This window comes from Oncorhynchus clarkii, chromosome 21 (assembly GCF_045791955.1).
Source record: "Oncorhynchus clarkii lewisi isolate Uvic-CL-2024 chromosome 21, UVic_Ocla_1.0, whole genome shotgun sequence".
NCBI lineage: Eukaryota > Metazoa > Chordata > Actinopteri > Salmoniformes > Salmonidae > Oncorhynchus > Oncorhynchus clarkii.
In genome coordinates, this window is record NC_092167.1 from 40,698,810 (window position 1) to 40,722,846 (window position 24,037).

Consider the following 24,037-nt stretch of genomic DNA (forward strand, 5'->3'; position numbering starts at 1 on the left):
CTAGATACAGTATATGGGTTTTTCAGATTCCATGAGTGGCCTAGATACAGTATATTGGACATATAGAAGCTGAACAGCATGTGCAAAAGAGATATTCGTGATGGTTCATGCCATTGTTAAATTCAGTTAAAAAGCATTATTTTAAAAAGTGCGGTAGACTAGTTGGTCTACTTTTAAACTAATCCTCTTCAAACGTAACATGTGATTTTCTCCACCACCATTATTAAGAATGGTTATAATTGGGTGAAGAGACACTTTCCTCTTATTGATTAGATTGAGACCTGCAGTGGCTGAAAAAGGTACATCTATAGAAAGGACTATATTTATGATATGCTTAGATATGTAGCCCATCCCTCTGCAGGGGATGGTGTGCAAAGGCTGGATGCCTGGACCTTGGGAGAAAGCCAATGTCCACCACCACCAATCTGGACCTATGACTCAACTCTTCTTCTGGATAGTCAGATGGGCTTGTCTACATTGCCCTGGCAGTCATTCTGTCTTTCCGCTATTTTAGAACACATGCCAAAAGGGTGACGCTCCCCACCAGTACACCACAGCTAACTCACCCCATCCACCACAAACACTTCCCTATTTCACACAAAAATATGAATCCTTTCCGAGGCAACCAGTGGGCCCTAAATTTGGAATGTACCACTTGGGTCGGCGAAGTAGGGGTGGCTGGGGAAATTGGGGACAGCTAGCAGGTGTGAATTGGGAGGTGTGTCTTGGTAAGGGTTATGAGGGGCAAGGCAGGACCTGACAAAAATGCAATGGAAAAATGTCTGGACTAGATCTATCAATCCAACTCACCCACACCCTCTGTGAACAAGCTCACATCTCACCCCACTTTCCCTTCCTCACATCTTCCCCTTCCCCCCTCCCTATCATACTCTAATCTAAGGCACAGATTGAGAAAGAGGAGCTGAACCTGACACCATCGTCCAAAGCCAGGGCCCCAGGCCAGTGAGTCATGTGTATGGCCCACACTAAATGAGGAAGAAATTCTATACCAGGAGAACAGTGGCCTAGGACCTCCAGACCACATGACATGCACTCTTAAAAAAAGGGTTCTACATGGAACCAAAAAGGGTTCTTCAAAGGGTTCTTCTATCGGGACAGCCAAAGAACACCTTTATGTTCTAAATAGCACCTTTTCTCTCTAAGAGTGTGTGGGTCTATGTAGACCTACATACCTGTATCCCGGGACAGACACAGATAATACACAGTGGTGCCTGTTAGAACCAACTGTCCCAATCAAAGATAAAAAAAAACAACAGGACTGGCCCAAACAAAGAAATGAAAACAGAACAAATATACAATGTTTGGGCAGTCACAGTGCAAATGTCAGTTGTGTTGTTCCAAAACTGGAAGTGACACCAATCAGAGAGTGTTATCTGATGGAAAGTCACACCGCCACACTGACCGAGGCACACGGACCATGTGACTGCCCCACCGCCAGTCAAACAGGTGACCTGCTGTGTGTCAGGCGATGTGATTACTGTTCCTCTGTAATGACTCGCTCCCGCACTGTGTGTGTGTGTGATTAGCAAAATGGGGTGGCCAGAGTGCCAGTGCCAGTTCTTAAACACTTTACAGTAATGTGACGTGTGACAGAAAACGGATGTCGCATTATAGCCAATTGTGCGTTCAACAAGTCTCAGACTTAGAAAGCAATGGTGTCTATTGGCAAAAAAGGAGCACATGCTATACTAGTATGGATGTCTATCTATGCTTAACTTAGACTCTAAATAAAATACTGATTATAACTAGTTAGACTTGTATAGCCAACTCCTTGAGACATGTAACCATAAGAGCAAACACACACTCTTAGAAAAAAAAGCGTGCTATCTAGAACCTTACAGGGTTCTTCAGCTGTCCCCATAGGAGAATCCGTTGAAGAACCCTATTTGGTTCCAGGTACCTCTTTTCAGAGACAGTGGTAGCTCACTAATGGTGAGGAAACTCTAGTGTGAAGAGTAGACTAGCCTGATAACCTAAATCAGTTCCTAGCAATGGGATATTTTCAAAGTTCAGCAATCAGCCAGAGTCACAATATTGAAGGCATTTTATTTTAGCAATGTTTTTACCTGGCAACCGCTCTGTTTGAAAATCCCATCACCGCCTCTCTTCTGCAAATAACACAGACGCCTCAGCAAAAATGTATTCTCATCGACTAGGACCCGTTCCCTGTATCTGTCCTTGTGTAACGGTAGGACTGGTTTCAAAAAGTAGATACAGTTGAAGTCGGAAGTTTACATACACTTAGGTTGGAGTCATTAAAACTAGTTTTTCAACCACTCCACCATTTTTTTGTTAACAAACTATAGTTTTGGCAAGTCGGTTACGACATCTACTTTGTGCATGACAAGTATTTTTTCCAACAATTGTTTACAGACAGATTATTTCACTTATAATTTACTGCATCACAATTCCAGTGGATCAGAAGTTTACATACACTAAGTTGACTGTGCCTTTAAACAGCTTGGAAAATTCCAGAAAATGATGTCATGGCTTTAGAAGCCTCTGATAGGCTAATTGAGATAATTTGAGTCAATTGGAGGTGTACCTGTGGATGTATTTCATGGCCTACCTTCAAACTCAGTGCCTCTTTGCTTGACATCATGGGAAATCAGCCAAGACCTCAGAAAAAAAATTGTAGACCTCCACAAGTCTGGTTCATCCTTGGGAGCAATTTCCAAACACCCGAAGCCACCACGTTCATCTGTACAAACAATAGTATGCAAGTATAAACACCATGGGACCACACAGCCGTCATAGCACTCAGGAAGGAGACGCGTTCTGTCTCCTAGAGATGAACGTACTTTGGTCCGAAAAGTGCAAATCAATCCCAGAACAACAGGAAAGGACCTTGTGAAGATGCTGGAGGAAACAGGCACAAACGTATCTATATCCACAGTAAAACAAGTTCTATATCGACATAACCTGAAAGGCCACTCAGCAAGGAAGAAGCCACTTCTCCAAAACCGCCATAGAAAAGCCAGACTACAGTTTGCAACTGCACATGGGGACAAAGATTGTACTTTTTGGAGAAATGTCCTATGATCTGATGAAACAAAAATAGAACTGTTTGGCCATAATGACCATTGTTATGTTTGGAGGAAAAAGGGGGAGGCTTGCAAGCCGAAGAATACCATCCCAACCGTGAAGCACGGGGGTAGCAGCATCATGTTGTGGTGGTGCTTTGCTGCAGGAGGGACTGGTGCACTTCACAAAATAGATGGCATCATGAGGGTGGAAAATTATGTGGATATATTGAAGCAACATCTCAAGAAGTTAAAGCTTGGTTGCAAATGGGTCTTCCAAACAGACAATGATCCCAAGCATACTTCCAAAGTTGTGCCAAAATGGCTTAAGGACAACAAAGTCAAGGTATTGGAGTGGCCATCACAAAGCCCTGGCCTCAATCCTACAGAAAAAGTGTGGGCAGAACTGAAAAAGCGTGTGCGAGCAAGGAGGCCTACAAACCTGACTCAGTTACACCAGCTCTGTCAGGAGGAATAGGCCAAAATTCACCCAACTTATTGTGGGAAGCTTGTGGAAGACTACCCGAAACGTTTGACCCAAGTTAAACAATCTAAAGGCAATGCTACCAAATACTAATTGAATGTATGTAAACTTCTGACCCACTGAGAATGTGATGAAAAAAATAAAAGCTGAAATAAATCATTCTCTCTACTATTATTCTGACATTTCACATTCTTTAAATAAATTGGTGATCCTAACTGACCTAAGACATGGAATTTTTACTAGGATTAAATGTCAGGAATTGTGAAAAACTGAGTTTAAATGTATTTGGCTAAGGTGTATGTAAACTTCCGACTTCAACTATGCAGTCCCATCCCTGTAAACTACTGTACACTGTGTAAAACCATAATAATATGATGATAGATCGACTTGTATTATTAATGCCTTAATCATAAAACTGTCTGAAATCCATTCACACAAACTTGGCCAAGACTTATAAGACTGAAAACTATAAAAGTTTAGTAAGTACTTATTATGTTCTTATAATATCTTTACACGCTGCTATTTAATCAGTTAGTACTGCTGTCTCATTCAGAATGGTTAAGCATGTGTTTGTCATTTAGATATGGTGATGATCGAATTAGGTGCTTGTGTGCACCGTACAACTCAAATGTAGTTATTTTCTATCTGTTTGCATTGCTCTGAAGTGACCTTACTAACACCATTCATGGTATCTACAGTGCCTTGCGAAAGTATTCGGCCCCCTTGAACTTTGCGACCTTTTGCCACATTTCAGGCTTCAAACATAAAGATATAAAACTGTATTTTTTTGTGAAGAATCAACAACAAGTGGGACACAATCATGAAGTGGAACGACATTTATTGGATATTTCAAACTTTTTTAACAAATCAAAAACTGAAAAATTGGGCGTGCAAAATTATTCAGCCCCCTTAAGTTAATACTTTGTAGCGCCACCTTTTGCTGCGAGTCGCTTGGGGTATGTCTCTATCAGTTTTGCACATCGAGAGACTGAAATTTTTTCCCATTCCTCCTTGCAAAACAGCTCGAGCTCAGTGAGGTTGGATGGAGAGCATTTGTGAACAGCAGTTTTCAGTTCTTTCCACAGATTCTCGATTGGATTCAGGTCTGGACTTTGACTTGGCCATTCTAACACCTGGATATGTTTATTTTTGAACCATTCCATTGTAGATTTTGCTTTATGTTTTGGATCATTGTCTTGTTGGAAGACAAATCTCCGTCCCAGTCTCAGGTCTTTTGCAGACTCCATCAGGTTTTCTTCCAGAATGGTCCTGTATTTGGCTCCATCCATCTTCCCATCAATTTTAACCATCTTCCCTGTCCCTGCTGAAGAAAAGCAGGCCCAAACCATGATGCTACCACCACCATGTTTGACAGTGGGGATGGTGTGTTCAGCTGTGTTGCTTTTACACCAAACTTGCATTGTTGCCAAAAAGTTCAATTTTGGTTTCATCTGACCAGAGCACCTTCTTCCACATGTTTGGTGTTTGGTCTCCCAGGTGGCTTGTGGCAAACTTTAAACAACACTTTTTATGGATATCTTTAAGAAATGGCTTTCTTCTTGCCACTTTTCCATAAAGGCCAGATTTGTGCAATATACGACTGATTGTTGTCCTATGGACAGAGTCTCCCACCTCAGCTGTAGATCTCTGCAGTTCATCCAGAGTGATCATGGGCCTCTTGGCTGCATCTCTGATCAGTCTTCTCCTTGTATGAGCTGAACGTTTAGAGGGACGGCCAGGTCTTGGTAGATTTGCCGTGGTCTGATACTCCTTCCATTTAATATTATCGCTTGCACGGTGCTCCTTGGGATGTTTAAAGCTTGGGAAATCTTTTTGTATCCAAATCCGGCTTTAAACTTCTTCACAACAGTATCTCGGACCTGCCTGGTGTGTTCCTTGTTCTTCATGATGCTCTGTGCGCTTTTAACGGACCTCTGAGACTATCACAGTGCAGGTGCATTTATACGGAGACTTGATTACACACAGGTGGATTGTATTTATCATCATTAGTCATTTAGGTCAACATTGGATCATTCAGAGATCCTCACTGAACTTCTGGAGAGAGTTTGTTGCACTGACAGTAAAGGGGCTGAATAATTTTGCACGCCCAATTTTTGAGTTTTTGATTTGTTAAAAAAGTTTGAAATATCCAATAAATGTCGTTCCACTTCATGATTGTGTCCCACTTGTTGTTGATTCTTCACAAAAAAATACAGTTTTATATCTTTATGTTTGAAGCCTGAAATGTGGCAAAAGGTCGCAAAGTTCAAGGGGGCCGAATACTTTCGCAAGGCACTGTATATCCTAGATATGTCTATATACAGTAGCCTACTACTATAATCAGGATTAGGTTCTTACTGCTGGTTGGTACCATCAATATCATTTCCTGGTCCTGCACATGCATGTGTAAATATCCAACGTCAATTCGCTTGAGTGCCTTCTTGTATTATATTTTATCTAAATTATCATTCTATTTTTACTTCATAAAGTTTGTGTTTTTCCTACTCTTTGTATTTAATAGCTTACTTTTCTATTGTTGTTGCATTTTCCAGAGGTGAACCTGAAAGAATGCTAAGCAGTTTATTGCACTCTGCATCCATGTATATTTATTTTAATTTGTTTTATTTCACCTTTATTTAACCAGGTAAGCCAGTTGAGAACAAGTTCTCATTTACAACTGCGACCTGGCCAAGGTAAAGCAAAGCAGTGTGACACAAACAACAACACAGAGTTACACATGGAATAAACAAACATGTAGTCAATAATACAATAGATAAGGTCTATATATACAGTGTGTGCAAATGATGTAGGATAAGGGAGGTATGGCAATAAATACGCCATAGTGGCAAATTAATTACAATATAGCAATTAAACACTGGAGTGATAGATGTGCAGAAGATGAGTGTGCAAGTAGAGATACTGGGGTGCAAAGGAGTAAAATAAATAACAGTATGGGGGATGAGGTAGTTGGATGGGCTATTTACAGATGGGTGAATTTTGCAATTCGTTCCAGTCATTGGCAGCAGAGAACTGGAAGGAAAGGCAGCCAAAGGAAGTGTTGGCTTTGGAGATGATCAGTGAAATATACCTGCTGGAGCGCGTGCTACGGGTGGGTGCTTCTATGGTGACCAGTGAGCTGAGATAAGGCGGGGCTTTACCTAGCAAAGACTTGAAGACCTGGAGCCAGTAGGTTTGGCAACGAATATGAAGCGAGGGCCAGCCAACGAGAACATACAGGTCGCAGTGGTGGGTAATATATGGGACTTTGGTGACAAAACGGATGGCACTGTGATAGACTGCATTCAATTTGCTGAGTAGAGTGTCGGAGGCTATTTTGTAAATGACATCGCCGAAGTCAAGGATCGGTAGCATAGTCAATTTTACGAGGGTATGTGTGGCAGCATGAGTGAAGGATGCTTTGTTTTGGAAATAGGAAGCCAATTCTAGATTTAATTTTGGATTGGAGATGCTTAATGTGAGTTTGGAAGGAGAGTTTACAGTCTAACCAGACACCTAGGTATTTGTAGTTGTCCACATATTGTAAGTCAGAACCGTCAAGAGTAGTGATGCTGGACGGGTGGGCAGGTGTGGGCAGCGATTGCTTGAAGAGCATGCATTTAGTTTTACTTGCATTTAAGAGCAGTTGGAGGCCACGGAAGGAGAGTTGTATGGCATTGAGCTCGTCTGGAGGTTAGTTAACACAGTGTCCAAAGAAGGGCCAGAAGTATACAAAATGGTGTCATCTGCGTAGAGGTGAATCAGAGAATCACCAGCAGCAAGAGCGACATCATTGATGTCTACAGAGAAAAGAGTCGGCCCGATAATTGAACCCTGTGGCACCCCCATAGAGACTGCCAGAGGTCCGGACAACAGGCCCTCCAATTTGACACACTGAACTCCGTCTGAGAAGTACTTGGTGAACCAGGCGAGGCAGTCATTTGAGAAACCAAGGCTGTTGAGTCTGCCAATAAGAATGTGGTGATTGACAGAGTCGAAAGCCTTGGCCAGGTCGATGAATACAGCTGCACAGTATTGTCTCTTATCGATGGCAGTTATGATATCGTTTAGGACCTTGAGCGTGGCTGAGGCGCACCCATGACCAGCTCGGAAACCAGATTGCATAGGGTAGAAGGTACGGTGGGATTCGAAACGGTTGGTGATCTGTTTGTTAACTTGGCTTTCGAAACCCTTAGAAAGGCAGGGTAGGATAGATATAGGTCTGTCGCAATTTGGGTCTAGAGTGTCTCCCCCTTTGAAGAGGGGGATGACCGCAGCAGCTTTCCAATCTTTGGGGATCTCAGACGATACCAAAGAGAACAGGCTAGTAATAGCCTTTTTCATTTTAGAAAGAGAGCGTCCAGATTGTCTAGCCGGCTGATTTGTAGGGGTCCAGATTTTGCAGCTCTTTCAGAACATCAGCTATTTGGATTTGGGTGAAAGAGAAATGGGGGAGGCTTGGGAAAGTTGCTGTGGGGGGTGCGAGGCTGTTGACCGGGTTAGCGGTAGCCAGGTGGAAAGCAAGGCCAGCCGTAGAAACATGCTTATTGAAATTCTAAATTATTATGGATTTATCGGTGGTGACACTGTTTCCTAGCCTCAGTGCAGTTGGCAGCTGGGAGGAGGTGCTCTTATTCTCATATCATGTGTACATGACAAATAAACAAGCTTGAATATTCACTCAAACGTCAGCTAGTCAGCTATCCCTCTTAATAGCAGGGCTACTAGTGCCATCAATGCTAGTAGCCTATCGACTCATCATCAACAATATTCCATAATTTAGGCATATCAACTAGGGTGGAAGAATGAATATTGGTGAATTACATTAAGCCGTTATAACAGTTGAAATAAGGACATTTTGAGGAGCAGGCATGTCTTTTCTAAATGAATGCAACTTTTTATATATTTATTTTTTATGTTGAAGGAAATCATTTTTCATGAGTTCATAATCTTTGGACATGCACATAATCTGAGAAATTAGACATCATTATCAGACATTATCACAAAACATGCAGTGTTTATGCAATTCAATGTGATGATACAACGCATGATAACCAGCAATGAATGATGTGCCTCAAACGCCACAATATTTGTTTTCATTCCTGCATTCAGCCAATATAATTTAGCAATACCAAAATGTAAAATGTATCCACTTAATATTTTGTTTTTGGAACATTTCGCGCAATTTCATTTAAAAACATACACCTCGGTGGGCGCGGCCTCTGATTGGTGGCCTGTGAACTCTGCACAGCCCCTCCCCTATTCTGGTTATTGGGGAAATCCCCGAAATGCACGCTTTTCACTGAAACAAAATATTTTGCTTTATAGCTGCTACGGATTGCATTGACAGAGAACCAAGGTGCTGCAAGAAAAGATTCATAAACGGGAAGCGAGGTATAAATCCATGTTTAATTTATTTTAGGCAGCGTAGCAAATTATTTTGCCTGGAAAAGTTTGTGGTCGTTGTTGATTTGAGATTCTAGTAAAAAAGCCAGTCAAGCTTACAGCTGAGCTAGCAGATTTTAGTGGAAGATGGTGGGTGAAGTTTGGTGTGTCTTGTATTTCGTTGTATTAATACAAATTTAACCACTACACATTGTAGTATTATATGACATGGAAGTGGGATGATGATCACGAATCGCTTACGTTTCAGACTGTTTTGGGTGTCTAACCTGCTCGCTAATTAGCTAGGACATGCTAGGCCATAACTGAGGAACGCTCAAACCCTCGCGCGATTTGTCACTAACAAGATTGAGCCACCTTCAGTCGATACTTGTAAAAAGGTCAATTCTGAAAACGCTTATCTGTACCAATGTGTTTCGTGTTCAACTGCGGCCTTTCCGCAGGGTACTGAAATTCATATTTATAATATTTATAATAATAACTTTTATCTAACAATTTGCGCGCATCTCCCTCGTGCGGCAATGTTTGGGAACACCGAAAGCTGTCTATGCCAGTTAACATGATCTTTATGAATTATGAAACCGTTTTTATTATTACATACATTCTATAGAATTTACAAAAAAGTTATTTAGCTGGTTCTCATAGAACAAGAAATGAGATATCCTAAGCCTGTGTTTACCATAGATCTTATTTTCACCGTGTATTCATTTAACTTTACCTTAGAACAAGGTTCCCCAACTGGATTTGGCCCACAGGTGGTTTTATTTTGTCCCCAAGTTCTCATTGTCAGACATGACTGCAAAACCCCCAGGAAATCCGCTTCAAGTGATGATTTCCCAAGTATTCCCACGCATAAGAGAGATACATGTGATCATATACAAATGTAGAAATCTAGTTGATGATCCCTGGCCTACAACAACGACGGTAATTTACCTCATAGGCTCTGTCCAATGAACCATGGCATACATAAAGACACCTTTTATTATTTCTCTCTGTACAGGGTGGGTTGCAAGTTAATCATAGATTTAGATGAGGATTAGCCTAATACCACTTGCTCACATTGCTGTCTAGCTAACTACACAACCCAGTCGGTCATTACCTGCATTCTAGCCTTTTTTTATTTTTTTATTTAACTAGGCAAGTCAGTTAAGAACAATTTCCTATTTACAATGACGGCCTACCCTGGCCAAACCCTAACCAGGACGACACTGGGCTAATTGTGCGCCGCCCTATGGGACTCCCAATTACTGCCGTTTGTGATACAGCCTGGACTCGAACCAGGGTCTGTAGTGACACCTCTAGCACTGAGATGCACTGCCACTTGGGAGCTGTTGTCCCCCTTTCCCCACTCATTCCATAAATGTATTGTTTTGAAGACACCGGTAGCTGCTAAAACTAGTATAGATTTTTTTCTTAACTAATTACATGGGTGTGCTCTCTCTCCTAGATCCTATCGCCTTCCTCCCTCCCTCCTTGTGTCCCTGTGTCCAATCCTCTCCTCCCAAACGGTCTTGCGAACTGTCGAGAAAGTGAACGGATACAGGATGGAAGAGCTCAGCCCCCCCCTGGGCCAATGTTCCTTCCAGCAGATTTGGGAGAGCAAGTAAGTTTTGAACAACCTTTAGGACCACAGACTTATGTTTAAGACTACCAAGGTAGGTAGCTACTTCTAGACTAGGTCGAGGTGGTTCTGTGAGTGGAAGCCCAGAGACATTGTCCAATGTATTAAAGCACCTTTTCTGCATAGGTCTTTTCAGGGCCATAATAATAATGACTGATCCGGTGATTTCTTTTTTTATAGTATGACACCTCAGGGGCCCAGTATTCCACTGGTTGCTACTGAAAACTGGTCTGACCTGGATGTCTCGGTACGTTTGATTGTCTACCTCATGACGTAAAGGAAGTATTTTCGTGACGCCACATGTTTTTAGAATGGGCAAAAAAAAAATTATCTGGTAATTTGATTTCCATGGTGGGCACTCCTGTTTCATTATTCAGACAGAAATGTAACAAGCAACTGATAACTTGAATGCTTTACTCCTCTGTAGATAAATGGCATCCACTTACCTCCCTCACAGCTCCTTCCCGACGCGACTCTCCACAAGGTCTTTGACGAGGTGCTGTTTGAACTGCTGGAGCCCCCGGTTGTGGAGCCCTCTGTGTCAACCCTGGACAGCGTGCCTCCCCCCGCCTCCACCGTCCCCTCCACCAACGACTACCCTGGGAAGCACGGCTTCCAGCTGCGATTCCAGAAGTCGGGTACCGCCAAGTCTGTCACCTCCACTGTGAGTGTCATGCATATGGCTTACTGCACATGCTCATGCCTGAATACATGCACACACGTATAGTTAAGGCCCGAGGAAGTGTGGTATATATGGCCAATATACCGTGGCTAAGGGCTGTTCTTCTGCCCAACAGAAGTGCCTGAATACAGCCCTTAGCCGTGGTATATTGGCCATATACCACAAACTCCAGAGTTGCCTTTTATAAACTGGTTATTATCGTAATTAGAACAGTGAAAATATTTTACCAATGCTCAGACCACCCAGTTTATAATTCATGATAATATGGTAATTTATCACTTAAAATAAGTGATGTGTTTTGCGTGGGCTTACCCTGGCGTGTAAGTATGTAAATCTCTCTCATACAAGGTGACCTTTTCAATCAATATATTCGGCTCTATTTATTCTGTTTCGAAAATGCTAATTAGCATCAAAGTAGACATGATGGAATACTACAAATCCCTGCCAGCTCCTGCACGTCATCTCTAGCTGACTCCTTTGCTAACAGGTATTGTGTCCATTAAAACATATGTATTTTTTTTTTACCTTTAAGAACAAATTCTTATTTTCAATGAAGGTCTAGGAACAGTGGGTTAAATGCCTTGTTCAGGGGCAGAACGACAGATTTTTACCTTGTCAGCTCGGGGATTTGATCTTGCAACCTTTCAGTTACTAGTCCAACACTCTAACCACTAGGCTACCTGCCGCCCCATTTAAAACTTGCCCAAGACACTTCACAGAATTATACATTTTAAAGACATTTAGCCAATTTAATCATTACAAATCTTAACTAACATTAGATAATTAATCCAAAGATTCTTAGCTTTGCCTCAAGTCAGTCTCATCCAGATCATCACGGCATTTATAGTTCTTTACGATAGCCACATTAGCAACTAAATAGCTGCAAATTTAATTTGAGGGGTAAATACAGGCGAATATATTATAAGTCACCTTGTCCTAGAGCGATTTACGTGGTTCTCAAAACGTCACACCAGGGTAAGTCTAAACAAAACACAGCCCTTATTTTAAGTGTTCCTAAAATCCCCTATGGCCGGGGTTCCCACACTTTTTCCCTCAGGGCCCCTAGCATTGGGGGACGTTCTGCGCCACGTCTATTTCTATGGGCACTAACAATGTTCATGAAAAACTTTTCACACCCCTCTTGTTGGCGGAGAACATTTAGCAGGTTTAAAGTAGATTTTCTAGCAATTCTATACGTTTTGGCATGTCTAATGGGTATTCAGGTGATATTTGAGTGACACAAATTACAATATCTATGGGCTACAAAACCTACCTAAAAACACTTTGGCTGACATGGACTAGTTGATCTGGACATTTCTGGCAAGTTATAAATTGCTTTCTACGGTATGCAATGACTAACATGACAAGAGAAACTGATGATGCACGCTGCCACATATAGAAATTGCACCTTGTGCATTGTACTATTGCAATTTTCAAGAGGATGTTTAAAGCTAGAATGAGCCTCACAGTTTGGGAACCACTGCCCAGTGGGAACAATTTATGGTGGACAAATGGTTGGAACCCTTTCCTTGTTTGACTGCTAGGCTTTATGGGTATTATGACTCATACTTTGGTACTCTATAGGAATGAAACACAGCCTTCCATGGGGTCCAGCCCCACCCTTTAAGAAGCCTTAATATATATAAAATTACTTTTCTCTTCTAGAGGAAACATCTATTTTGAAGTATTTTGATTAAGGTACCTATTGTGATTGTCAAAAAAGTAACAGTAAAATGGCTTCAAACCAGTTTGTTAAACCATGGTCTCATTTCAATCAATTAATTACAGTAAATTGCAGTTACTTTACCTCCGACAGAGATGAAAGATATTCCACTCATTCTAATTCCCTGTGGTTGCATTCAACTGGAATCCAGTTCATTGTGACGATTTGCTGAAACTCAAGGTTTTGGCGAAAAAGTATTTGGATTAAAACAGCCAATAGCAGCAAGGTTTCCACAGTGACTCACATGTCACCGTACTATGATAGGTCTATCAGGCTTGAGTTAGGGTGTGCTGCCCTCAAACGAACGCCCCCTGCAACTCATTCATTGGAACTGAGGAGTTGCATGCTGGTAGGTTGCAGTAATGCATGGGTCTGACATGACAGGGCATGTTCCACACAAGGGCTCCATTATGGAAAGGGTTAAAATGCAGCCCTTTTGGTCAAAATGTATAGTTATAAACAGGGTATTTACGATTTCTTCAGAATATTAATATAATTGTTAATGTGTTATGATCTTATACCTGTAGGTGTTAAGCCCACCATTTGCTAGTGTTCAGTATTTTATGTAAACTTTATAAATGGATAATACTCACACACACAAAATATCGCCACGGTGAAATAACTTCACCAAAGTGCTTATTTTTTCCACTTTTTATCAATTCAATTCACCACTTTGTTTCACAAAATAAAATTCCTATAGACACATACAACTGGTTGCTCATTGTTTTCGCTCCCCTCCCAGTATTCTGTGCAGCTGAACAAGCTGTACTGCCAGCTGGCTAAGACGTGCCCTGTGGAGGTGTTGATGGCCATGGATCCCCCGCCAGGAGCCATCCTCAGGGCCACCGCTATCTACAAGAAGTCTGAGCATGTCTCTGAGGTGGTCCGGCGCTGCCCCCACCACCAGAGCGCCTCAGATAACAATGAAGGTGGGTGTGTGTTTATTGTCTAAGGTAAACATTCAAAACTGATGAAGATAATAAGTATTTTGCCTTTAGAGTGGTAAAAAATGGGCTATTATGCATGATTTTATTTTGGCTCAGTTTTTGTATTTAGCCATGTAAATGAATAAAGAGGAAATGAAACCCATGCAAATCTAATCATAATATTCTCCATGGTCAGAGAGATGGAGTGAAGGTATACCTCATGTAAAAGATTGTCCCAGAAACAGAGGAGACTCCTCCTGACTACTTGTCTACTTCCTGTTTTTTTTGTCTAGGCGTGGTCCACCGCAGTCACTTGATTAGGGTGGAGGGGAGCCAGTGGGCTCAATACCTGGAGGATGGAAACACCAAGCGTCAAAGTGTGCTGCTGCCCTATGAGCCTCCTCAGGTATACCATATAGAAAGAGAATTAATAGAACGGTCCTCCCCATTCAAGTAAATTATTGCATAATGGGTGGACTGGCGGACATTGCAAGTGTACCCAGATGAGCAAGGCAGGAAGTGTACCCCATCAATCTGTTCTGCGATTTGTTGAATCAACTCAAATGAAATTATTTAAACAATAGCCACGTCAGTTTGTATCATTTGAATGAACATTCTACATTACCATGGAAATCATTATATCACCATACCAGGAAGCCATTATGGACCCATGCTTTAACCAGTTAAATTGGCTGGATTTGAGCTTCCAAGACCGTTCTATTCATTCTTATCAATGGTATTTTATTTGCCATTTCTCTTGACACTTTTATTGAGACATCTGTCTATTTTGCATTTGTCAATGTACGTTCAAGTGAAGCTTACCATTGTGTATATGTGTTTGTATAGCTGGGCTCTGAAACGACTACTGTTCTCCTGAACTTCATGTGTAACTCTAGTTGCATGGGTGGTATGAACAGGCGGCCCATCCTCACCATCCTGACCCTGGAGACCCAGGAGTAAGTGTCTCTCCATATCCCTTCTCACTGTGTTTATTTTGGAAATTGCGCATCAGGGTCTGAGTTTGCGTTACATTTTCCGTAATGTGTGTTTTTTTTAGGGATGTATGATCTGTCCCCGGTTGAAAAATGTAAGATATGAGTGCGTCTGTCAGCGGGACTCCGATCCAAATGTAGCATGCATCTGTCACAAAATTGGTTCAAACGTTAAGAATCGCCTACAAAAACAATGTGCTAAATTACTTTCTACCTTCTGAAAATACCTCATATTTTGTGACAACTGCGTCCGTGCCTTCAGCATGTAATTGTTTTGACTCATTGATCTCTAGTCATTTTGCATGCCGAACAACCCCACGAAAATATCAGTAGCCTAGTAAAACTGCATACTGTGCGCAGCTACGAGCACTGAGTAATGAAAAGTAGGCCTATTCCTGATCTGCCATATTTGCATGTCACTTTCAGCATGCGGCATACGGACCGCCGGGCACTTCAAACCGGCCCGCGAGACATTTCGTGGTATCCAACTGGTAGTTAGTCTTGTCTCATTGCTGCAACTCTAGTACGGACTCGGGAGAGGCGAAGGTCGAGAGCCGTGTGTCCTCCAAAACACGACCCAGCCAAACCACACTGCTTCTTGACACAATGCTTGCTTAACCCGAAAGCCAGCCGCGCCAATGTATCGGCGGAAAAACCATACACCTGGTCAGCGTGCGTGCGCCCAGTACGCCACAGGAGTCGCTAGATGGTGGTGGGAAAAGGAAATCTCCGCCTGCCAAACCCTCTCCTAACCTGGACGACACTGGGCCAATGGGTCTCCCAGTCACGGCCAGCTGTGTGACCGCCTGGGATCGAACCCGGGTCTGTAGTGACGACCGCTGCGATGCAGTGCCTTTAAACCGCTGCGCCACTCGGGAGGCCCCCGCAAATTGATTTTAACAAACAATTGGTCCCCCAAAAAATACGACCATCCCGATGTGGCCCTCGAGCCAAAAAGTTTGCCCACCACTGGTCTATACCATTAAATTATGAGACAGTGGTGAAATATTATTACACGACCACAATACCTTTTTGGTTTCGAAGGTGTTCAGAACAATGTTAAGGGCAAAGAAAGCTGTCTGAACACTGAAAGCTTTTTTTGAACTCTCTACAACACAAAATCTGTGTAGGGGCCAGCTGAGTAAAATACTATCTGCATATAATTGGACAAGGGCGCTTCCTACTGCCTGACCTATGTTGTTGATGTAAATTGAGAAGAGCATGGGGCCTAGGATCAAGCCTTGGGGTACTCCCTTGGTGACAGGCAGTGGCTGAGACAGCAGATTTTCTAACTTTACACATTGCACTCTTTGAGAGAGGTAGTTAGCAAACCAGGCCAAAGACCCCTCGGAGACACCAATACTCCTTAGCCGACCCAGAAGTTTGGAATGGTGTACCGTATCAAAAGCTTTGTCCATTAAGATGGCAGCACAACATTGCTTAGTCAAAGGCAATGGTGACATTGAGGACCTTAAGGTTGCAGTGACACAATCATAACCTGAGCAGAAACCAGATTGCATACCAGAGAGAATACTATAGACTATATCAAGAAATACTATATCAAGAATACTATATCAAGAAAGCCAGTCAGTTTATTGACACGTTTTTCCAACACTTTTGAAAAATAGGCCTATAACAGTTAAGATTGATCTCCCCCTTAAATAAAGGACCCAATGTGGCTGCCTTCCAAGCACTGCCTACTAAGCACTGCCTTCCAACCACTACAACCACACAGAAGAAACAATCTAAATGAGTTTAGGGAGAAGCTGTGTAGCAAGGCAGGGGGGAAAGAGGGTGGCGCATTGGGAATAGTCACATTAGAAGGGCTGGTATATGAAGGAGGCGTGTCTGAGTCATAGGAATCCTGACTTATAAAGTGATTTTTGAAGAGCTCAGCCATACTCTTTGTTTTCTTTTCTTACATTTTTTTTTTTACCCCCTTTTTCTCCACAATTTCATGGTATCCAATTGTTAGTAATTACTATCTTGTCCCATCGCTACAACTCCCGTACGGGCTCGGGAGAGACGAAGGTCGAAAGCCATGCGTCCTCCGAAACACAACCCAACCAAGCCGCACTGCTTTTTAACACAGCACGCATCCAACCCGGAAGCCAGCCACACCAATGTGTCGGAGGAAACACTGTGTACCTGGCAACCTTGGTTAGCGCGCACTGCTTCCGGTCCGCCACAGGAGTCGCTGGTGCTCAATGAGACAAGGATATCCCTACCGGTCAAGCCCTCCCTAACCCGGACGACGCTAGGCCAATTGTGCATCGCCCCACGGACCTCCCGGTCACGGCCGGCTGCGACAGAGCCTGGGCGCAAACCCAGAGTCTCTGATGGCACAGCTAGCGCTGCGATGCAGTGCCCTAGACCACTGCGCCACCCGGGAGGCCCTAGCCATACGCTCTTTCAGAACCTTTCGCCAAATGATGTTCTTGAGGTGGAGTAACACTGCCAGATCACGGTCGAACCAGGGTCTGATCCTGTTGTTAATTTTCTTTATGGGGGCATGCTTGTTAACAATACCACTGAAAAGATGCAACAAAATAAATTGCGTTCCAAGCATCTTCAACAAAGGGGATCAAGCTGATTCTATACCAATTTACAGAGGCCAGGTCATGAAGGAAAGCATTTCAGCAAGCATCTATGACGAATCCGGAGAGGTCGTTTTCACTGAGCAGCCATTACGAACACAAGCTGTAAAACACTGATCACTTAAGGTCATTACAGAAAACACCAGACTGATACCAATCAGGATTATTTGTGAGGATAACGTCAAGGAGAGTAGACTTTTCTTGGTATTTGGGGTCATTCCATGTGGGATTGGTGATCAGAGATTTAGGGAGTCCCATTGTTTTAACTTGGCCAGGTGGTTTAGGCATGTACTGGTTTAGGTCACCTAGCAGGACAAATTAAGACTTGGTGTAAAGGGCCATGAGAGAGCTTAGGGCAGGTAGGGTACAGGCTGGTGCTGATGGAGGACGATAGCACCCAGCAACAGTCAACAAAGAGCTATTTGAAAGCTTAATGCTTAAAACCAGCAAATCAAATTGTTTGGGGACCTGTTGGAGACAACCGAGCACTGAAGGTGATCCTTGGTAGAGATGGCCACTCCCCCATCTTTGGAAGATCTGTCTTGCCGAAAACTTCCAGGTTATAACCTTTTAACATCAGAACATTCTTTCTTAACCATGTCTCAATAATGACCAACATATCTGGATTGGAGCTGTGAACCCACACTTTCAATTGATCCATTTCAGGTAATACGCGTCTAGTGTTAACGTGCAGACAACCAAGGCTGTTACAAGGGCAGAAATCATCAAAGCAAATATCAGAATTGTGACTAGCAACCGTAGACGGGCCAGTGTGTTCATGCACATTTCCAGGGCACGGTAGAGGACACGGAGAGCTCTGCAGTGTTGATATTTTTAATGACATTTGAATGTGCATCAGGTGGCAACAAGATTATATTGTACAGCAATTTCATCAGGTAACATGAATACAAAGCCAGCGAGAGAGGGTTAGAATAGGATGGGAGGCCTAGAGTACATGTAACCAATAAAGAAGTTTGTCGCGAGGGTGGGAACGAACATTGTCTAATCCACGTTCTGGTAAATGAGCAACCACATACTCAACAAAGTGTGCAGGAGTCATGGAGCAAATAGCACAATAAAAAAGTGAAATGTCTTGAGGCTAGACATTGTAAGTTAAGTCAATCGCCCCAACACAATAACGTGGCTCTGAGTCCAATAGGCTATAAAAGTCTGAGATTAATAAATAGTAGACCGATGCTAGTTAATGAAAAGCATTTCTGAATAAAGCTCACATAAGATTCACAAGTGAATTAGCCTAGGTAAAAATTCAGATCAGTCCAAAGTCTACGGCGTGAGTGTGTGCTGGAGCCAACCGAAAGCTTGGAGTGTGGCGGGGGTACCTGTACCAGACTGGGAGACAGTCTGCCAGGGCAGACGGGGAGTAGATCGCCGGGTGGGATCCAAGCAGCAGGTAACTGGAGCAGATGGCCCACCCGCTTGGGAGAGCTTTGGTCGGGAGGCTGAGTGGGAGAGGAGGCGTTCAACCTTACCAGACAGGTGCGTGGTGGAGCAGATAAGGCGTCCGGCGCGAAAAAGCTGAACGCCAAACTTGAGAGACAACCATACACACGATTTACGCATGTACGCGCACAAGTCTGCTCCAACAGATCCAACTCGGAGAGGCCCAGCTCATGAGCTCCATCAGCAGCAGATTTGAATTTAGAATGGAAAGTGAATGTTTATGCAACAGAAGTTAGTGCATCTTATCACGTCGATTCGTTTCTCTAATCGCACTGAATCGTTTCAAACTAAAAATGTATTGTATCCCGTATACAGTGCATTGGGAAAGTATTCAGACCCCTTCTTTTTCCACATTGTTACATTATACCCTTATTCTAAAATGGATTAAATGAAATAAATTACTCAATCTACACACTATACCCCACAATGACAAAGCGAAAACAGGGTTTTGCTAATTTATGTAAATACGTTTTATTTTTTTATAAGTATTCAGAACCTTTGCTATGATACTCGAAATTGAGCTCAGGTGCATCCTGTTTCCATTGATCATCCTTGATGTTTCTTCAACTCATTGGAGTCCACCTTTGGTAAATTCAATTGATTGGACATGATTTAGAAAGGCACACACCTGTCTATATAAGGTCCCACAGTTGACAGTGCATGTCAGCAAAAACCAAACCATGAGGTTGACAGAATTGTCCGTAGAGCTCCAGATACAGGATTGTGTTGAGGCACAGATCTGGAGAAGGGTAACAAAGAATGTCTGCAGCATTGAAGGTCCACAGTGACCTCCATTTTCCAATTTTGGAACCACCTAGACTCTTCCTAGAGCTGGCCGCCCTGCCAAACTGAGCAATTGGGGGAGAAGGGCCTTGGTCAAAGAGGTGAACAAGAACCCGAGATCCTCTGTGGAGATGGGAGAACCTTCCAGAAGGACAACCATCTCTGTAGCACTCCTCTAAACAGGCCTTTAGTAGTGGCCAGACGGAAGCCACTCCGTAAAAGGCACATGACAGCCCCGTTGGCGTTTGCCAAAAGGCACCTAAAGGACTCTTTGGCCTGAATGCCAAGTGTCATGTCTGGAGAAGCATGGTGGTGGGAGCATCATGCTCTGGGTATGTTTTTCAGCGGCAGGGACTGGGAGACTAGTCAGGATCGAGGGTAAAGTTGAATGGCGCAATGTACAGAGGGATCCTTGATGAAAACCTGCTTCAGAGCACTCAGGACCTCAGACTGGGGCAAAGGCTCTCCTCCCAACAGGACAATGACCCTAAGCACACAGCCAAGACAACGCAGGAGTGGCTTCGGGACAAGTTTCTGAATGTCCTTGAGTGGCCCAGTGAAAGCCAGGACTTGAACCTGATCGAGCATCTCTGGAGAAACCTGAAAATAGCTGTGCAGCGACGCGCCACATCCAACCTGACAGAGCTTGAGTAGATCTGCAGAGAATGGGAGGAACTCCCCCAAAACAGGTGTGCCAAGCTTGTAGCGTCATACCCAAGAAGACTCTTGGGCTAGGCTGTAATCGCTGCCAAAGGTGCTTCAACAAAGTACTGAGTAAAGGGTCTGAATACTTATGTAAAGGTAATATTTCAGGTTATAATTTTTTGCTAAAAAATAAACTTTTTGTTTTGTCATTATGGGGTATTGTGTGTAGCTTAAAGGGGGGAAACAATTTAATCCATTTTAGAATAAGGCTGTAACGTAACGATGTCGAAAAAGTCCAGGGGTCTTTCTAGGGCAGGCGTTCCGCTAGCGGAACCCCTCGACAACATTCCGCTGAAAAGGCAGCGCGCGAAATGTAATGTAACTTTCACACATTAACAAGTCCAATACAGCAAATGAAAGAAACTTCTTGTTAATCTACCCATTGTGTCTGATTTCAAAAAGGCTTTACAGCGAAAGCACAACATGATTGTTAGGTGATAGCCAAGTCAAAAAAACACAGCCATTTTTCCAGCCAAAGATAGGAGTCACAAAAAGCAGAAATATAGATAAAATTAATCACTAACCTTTGATGATCAGATGACACTCAGGACATCATGTTACACAATACATGTGTGTTTTGTTCGATAATGTGCATATTTATATCCAAAAATCTCAGTTTACATTGGTGCGTTAAATGCAGTAATGTTTTGATTCCAAAACATCCGGTGATTTTGCAGAAATACTCATAATAAACATTGATTAAAAGATCCAAGTGTTATTCACAGAATTAAAGAGACTTCTCCTTAATGCAACCGCTGTGTCAGATTTCTAAAAAACTTTAAGGAAAAAGCATAATCTGAGTACGACGCTCAGAGCCCAATCCAGCCAAAGAAATATCCGCCATGTTGGAGTCAACAGAAGTTAGAAATAACATTAATATTCACTTACCTTTGATCTTCATCAGAATGCACTCCCAGGAATCCCAGTTTGACAATAAATGACTGATTTGTTCCATAAAGTCCATCATTAATGTCCAAATAGCCATTTGTTAGCGTGTTCAGCCCAGTAATCCATCTTCATGAGGCACGAGCACTACGTCCAGGCACAAACTCGAAAAGTTACGTTACAGGTCGTAGAACCATGTCAAACGATGTATGGAATCAATCTTTAGGATGTTTTTAACATCAATCATCAATAAGGTTCCAACTGGAGAATTCCATTGTCTGAAAAAAAAGCACTGGAACGAGAGTTAACTCTGTCGTGAGCGCGCATCACGAGCCTGAGACACTCTGCCAGACCCATGACTCATTCAGCTCCCATTCCCCCCTCCTTTATAGCAGAAGCCTGAAACAAGTTTCTAAAGACGGTTGACATCTAGTGGAAGCATTAGGAAGTGCAACTTGACCCCGTAGACACTATTCGGTTGGCCAAGCTTTGAAAAACTACAAACCTCAGATGTCCCACTTCCTGGTTGGATTTTTCTCAGGTTTTCGCCTGCCATACTCAGACATCATTCAAACAGTTTTAGAAACTTCAGTGTTTTATATCCAATACTAATAATAATATGCATATATTAGCATCTGGGACTGAGTAGAAGGCAGTTCATTCTGGGCACGCTATTCATCCAAAAGTGAAAATGCTGCCCCCTATCCCAAAAAGGTTTTAATACTTTCCGAATGCACTGTATCTAGATGCATATCGAATCATCTTGGAAGTGAAAGATGCACATCCCTAGTGTGTTTTGCTCCCCGTGAGTTTATTGCCTCTAACTTTCACTATTCTTCACCCCTTTGCTTCCTTTCTAGGGGTCAGGTTTTGGGTCGCCGTTGTTTCGAGGTCCGTGTGTGTGCCTGTCCCGGCCGGGACCGCAAGACCGAAGAAGAGAACACAAACAAAGTTCTGAACGGGACCAAGACCACCAACGGCTCCAAGAGAAGTAAGACTCGGGCCACGTCTCAACCCTCGTCTCCTATGTCATTGTTGACCTTGTCTCCTCTCTCCTCAGAGTCCCAACAGGCCCTGCCCCCTCCAGGCACCAGCAAGAAGATTAAGAATGGCTCCAGCACCGAGGATGAAGACAAGGACAATGTATTTTTGTTGCAGGTGAGGGAATGACACACACACAAGCTGACAGACACACAGAGGCACTTTTGTGAGGGAGAATTTGTGTATCTCTACTGCATGGTTGTGCCCAAGGGAAATCCCCTCTCACTTCCTCCCTCTCTCCTCTCAGGTCCGTGGCCGAGAGCACTATGAGTGGCTCAAGAAGATCAATGACAGTCTGGAGCTGATGGACCACATTCCTCCCGCTGAGCAGGAGAAATACAAGAAGAAAGGGTAAGCTACCAGCGGCAGCCATCCTGACGACAGGAACTTCTCCCTAAAATCCCCATGTACCATTTACATGCATTACCTCCCCCCCCACCCCCACCCACATCTATTACCTGCAACATACATGTTCTCCTCTCAATGTTAAACCGTCTCACCCTCTGTTTGTCCTGTATTTGTCTTTCTTAGTTCTGCAAAGATCCTCAAGCAAGAAGCAATGGCCCCGAAGAGCGGAAAGCGGCTGCTTACAAAGGAAGACAGGAGCGACTCGGACTAAGGCCAGGACACGTCGGTCCTTATTCTCCTGTCTATTCCAGACCAACATTAAGTTGCGACTCCCAAGTTAAATGCCCAATACCAAACCCTAGTCCCTACATGTAGGCACTTCTGAAAGGATAGATATTAGCAAGATAGTAATAGCTCCACCTAGACAGCCATACGCTGGACCCAGAAAGGGGTCAATAGGGACGGACCAACATTTTAATAAATGTTGTCATATGAACACGCAAGACATGGCAAAATGTGTAGAATTGCAGGAAATTAGCTTCAAAACAGTTCAAACTGTGTAAAAAGTTGTTTTATTTTTTATTGTATTGTTTTTTTTATATGGCGGTAAATGACTGTCCATCCGGAGCTTTTAACAGCTAGGAAAAATGTGACCGGACCTTCTCAAATAGTACAAGTACCATGTTGGGATTTTCACCATATTTCGGATACCAGTCCAACAATTTCAGTATAACACAAACTGCGTAAGTGTATGGCCTAGGGTTTGGTTTAGAAATAGCTAGGTAAGCTAAGACCCCTCCTCCCACTGCCTTAACCATCTGGTGGGACTTCCTCCTCCTCACCTGCCCCCCAAACAGCACTTTAGCTTGTGCTTTTATGATTTGGACCAATTAAATCAAGTATTCATATCTTGACCTGCCTAGCCACGATGCTTTGTTACCAGTTAATTGGCCAGTTGCCTGTTAGTATTTTTATACCTGTTGAACATAACTGCTGTTATCCCTCCCCCTGAAACCTTGACTTTATTTTTTTATTTTTTTTTACTTGTAGCTCTGGTTAGAATGTTTTGTCATTGTTAAAAAAAAAAAATACATTTGAGTTCTCTCTCTTGTGAAGCGGTCTGATACTATGATTATGATACACTTAGCACATGTATATTTGTTTAATTTATCGTTCTCTGATGGAAACTCTTTTTGATGTCATTCGGTGCTGAGACATGAGGCTCTATTTTGTTTAGTGGGAAAGGAAACATTTCAGGGAACTTTTAAAATCAATTAAAGCAATTTCTTAAGTAATACTTAAAATCCTCAGTCTTTTCTCAATACCTGCAGTCTTTTGAGTTATG

General features: G+C 42.9%; 1 protein-coding gene across 4 annotated transcripts; it reads left to right on the plus strand.

Annotated features, from left to right (window-relative positions):
• Nucleotides 1–8,786: 8,786 nt before the first annotated feature.
• LOC139379024 (cellular tumor antigen p53-like) lies at nucleotides 8,787–23,987 on the plus strand. Of its 4 annotated transcripts, none has more exons than XM_071121743.1 (11): nucleotides 8,787–8,919; nucleotides 10,376–10,531; nucleotides 10,730–10,796; nucleotides 10,977–11,213; nucleotides 13,697–13,883; nucleotides 14,174–14,286; nucleotides 14,727–14,836; nucleotides 22,164–22,294; nucleotides 22,364–22,461; nucleotides 22,592–22,695; nucleotides 22,876–23,987. In XM_071121743.1, exons 2-11 carry the CDS (start codon nucleotides 10,473–10,475, stop codon nucleotides 22,961–22,963), a joined length of 1,194 nt encoding a protein of 397 aa, XP_070977844.1. In that variant the 5' UTR covers nucleotides 8,787–8,919; nucleotides 10,376–10,472; the 3' UTR covers nucleotides 22,964–23,987. The 4 variants fall into 4 exon arrangements, with proteins under 4 accessions (XP_070977844.1, XP_070977845.1, XP_070977841.1 ...); XM_071121744.1 differs by having other exon boundaries at nucleotides 11,007–11,213; XM_071121740.1 differs by having other exon boundaries at nucleotides 8,796–8,919; nucleotides 22,164–22,461.
• The last annotated feature ends 50 nt before the right edge of the window (nucleotides 23,988–24,037 follow it).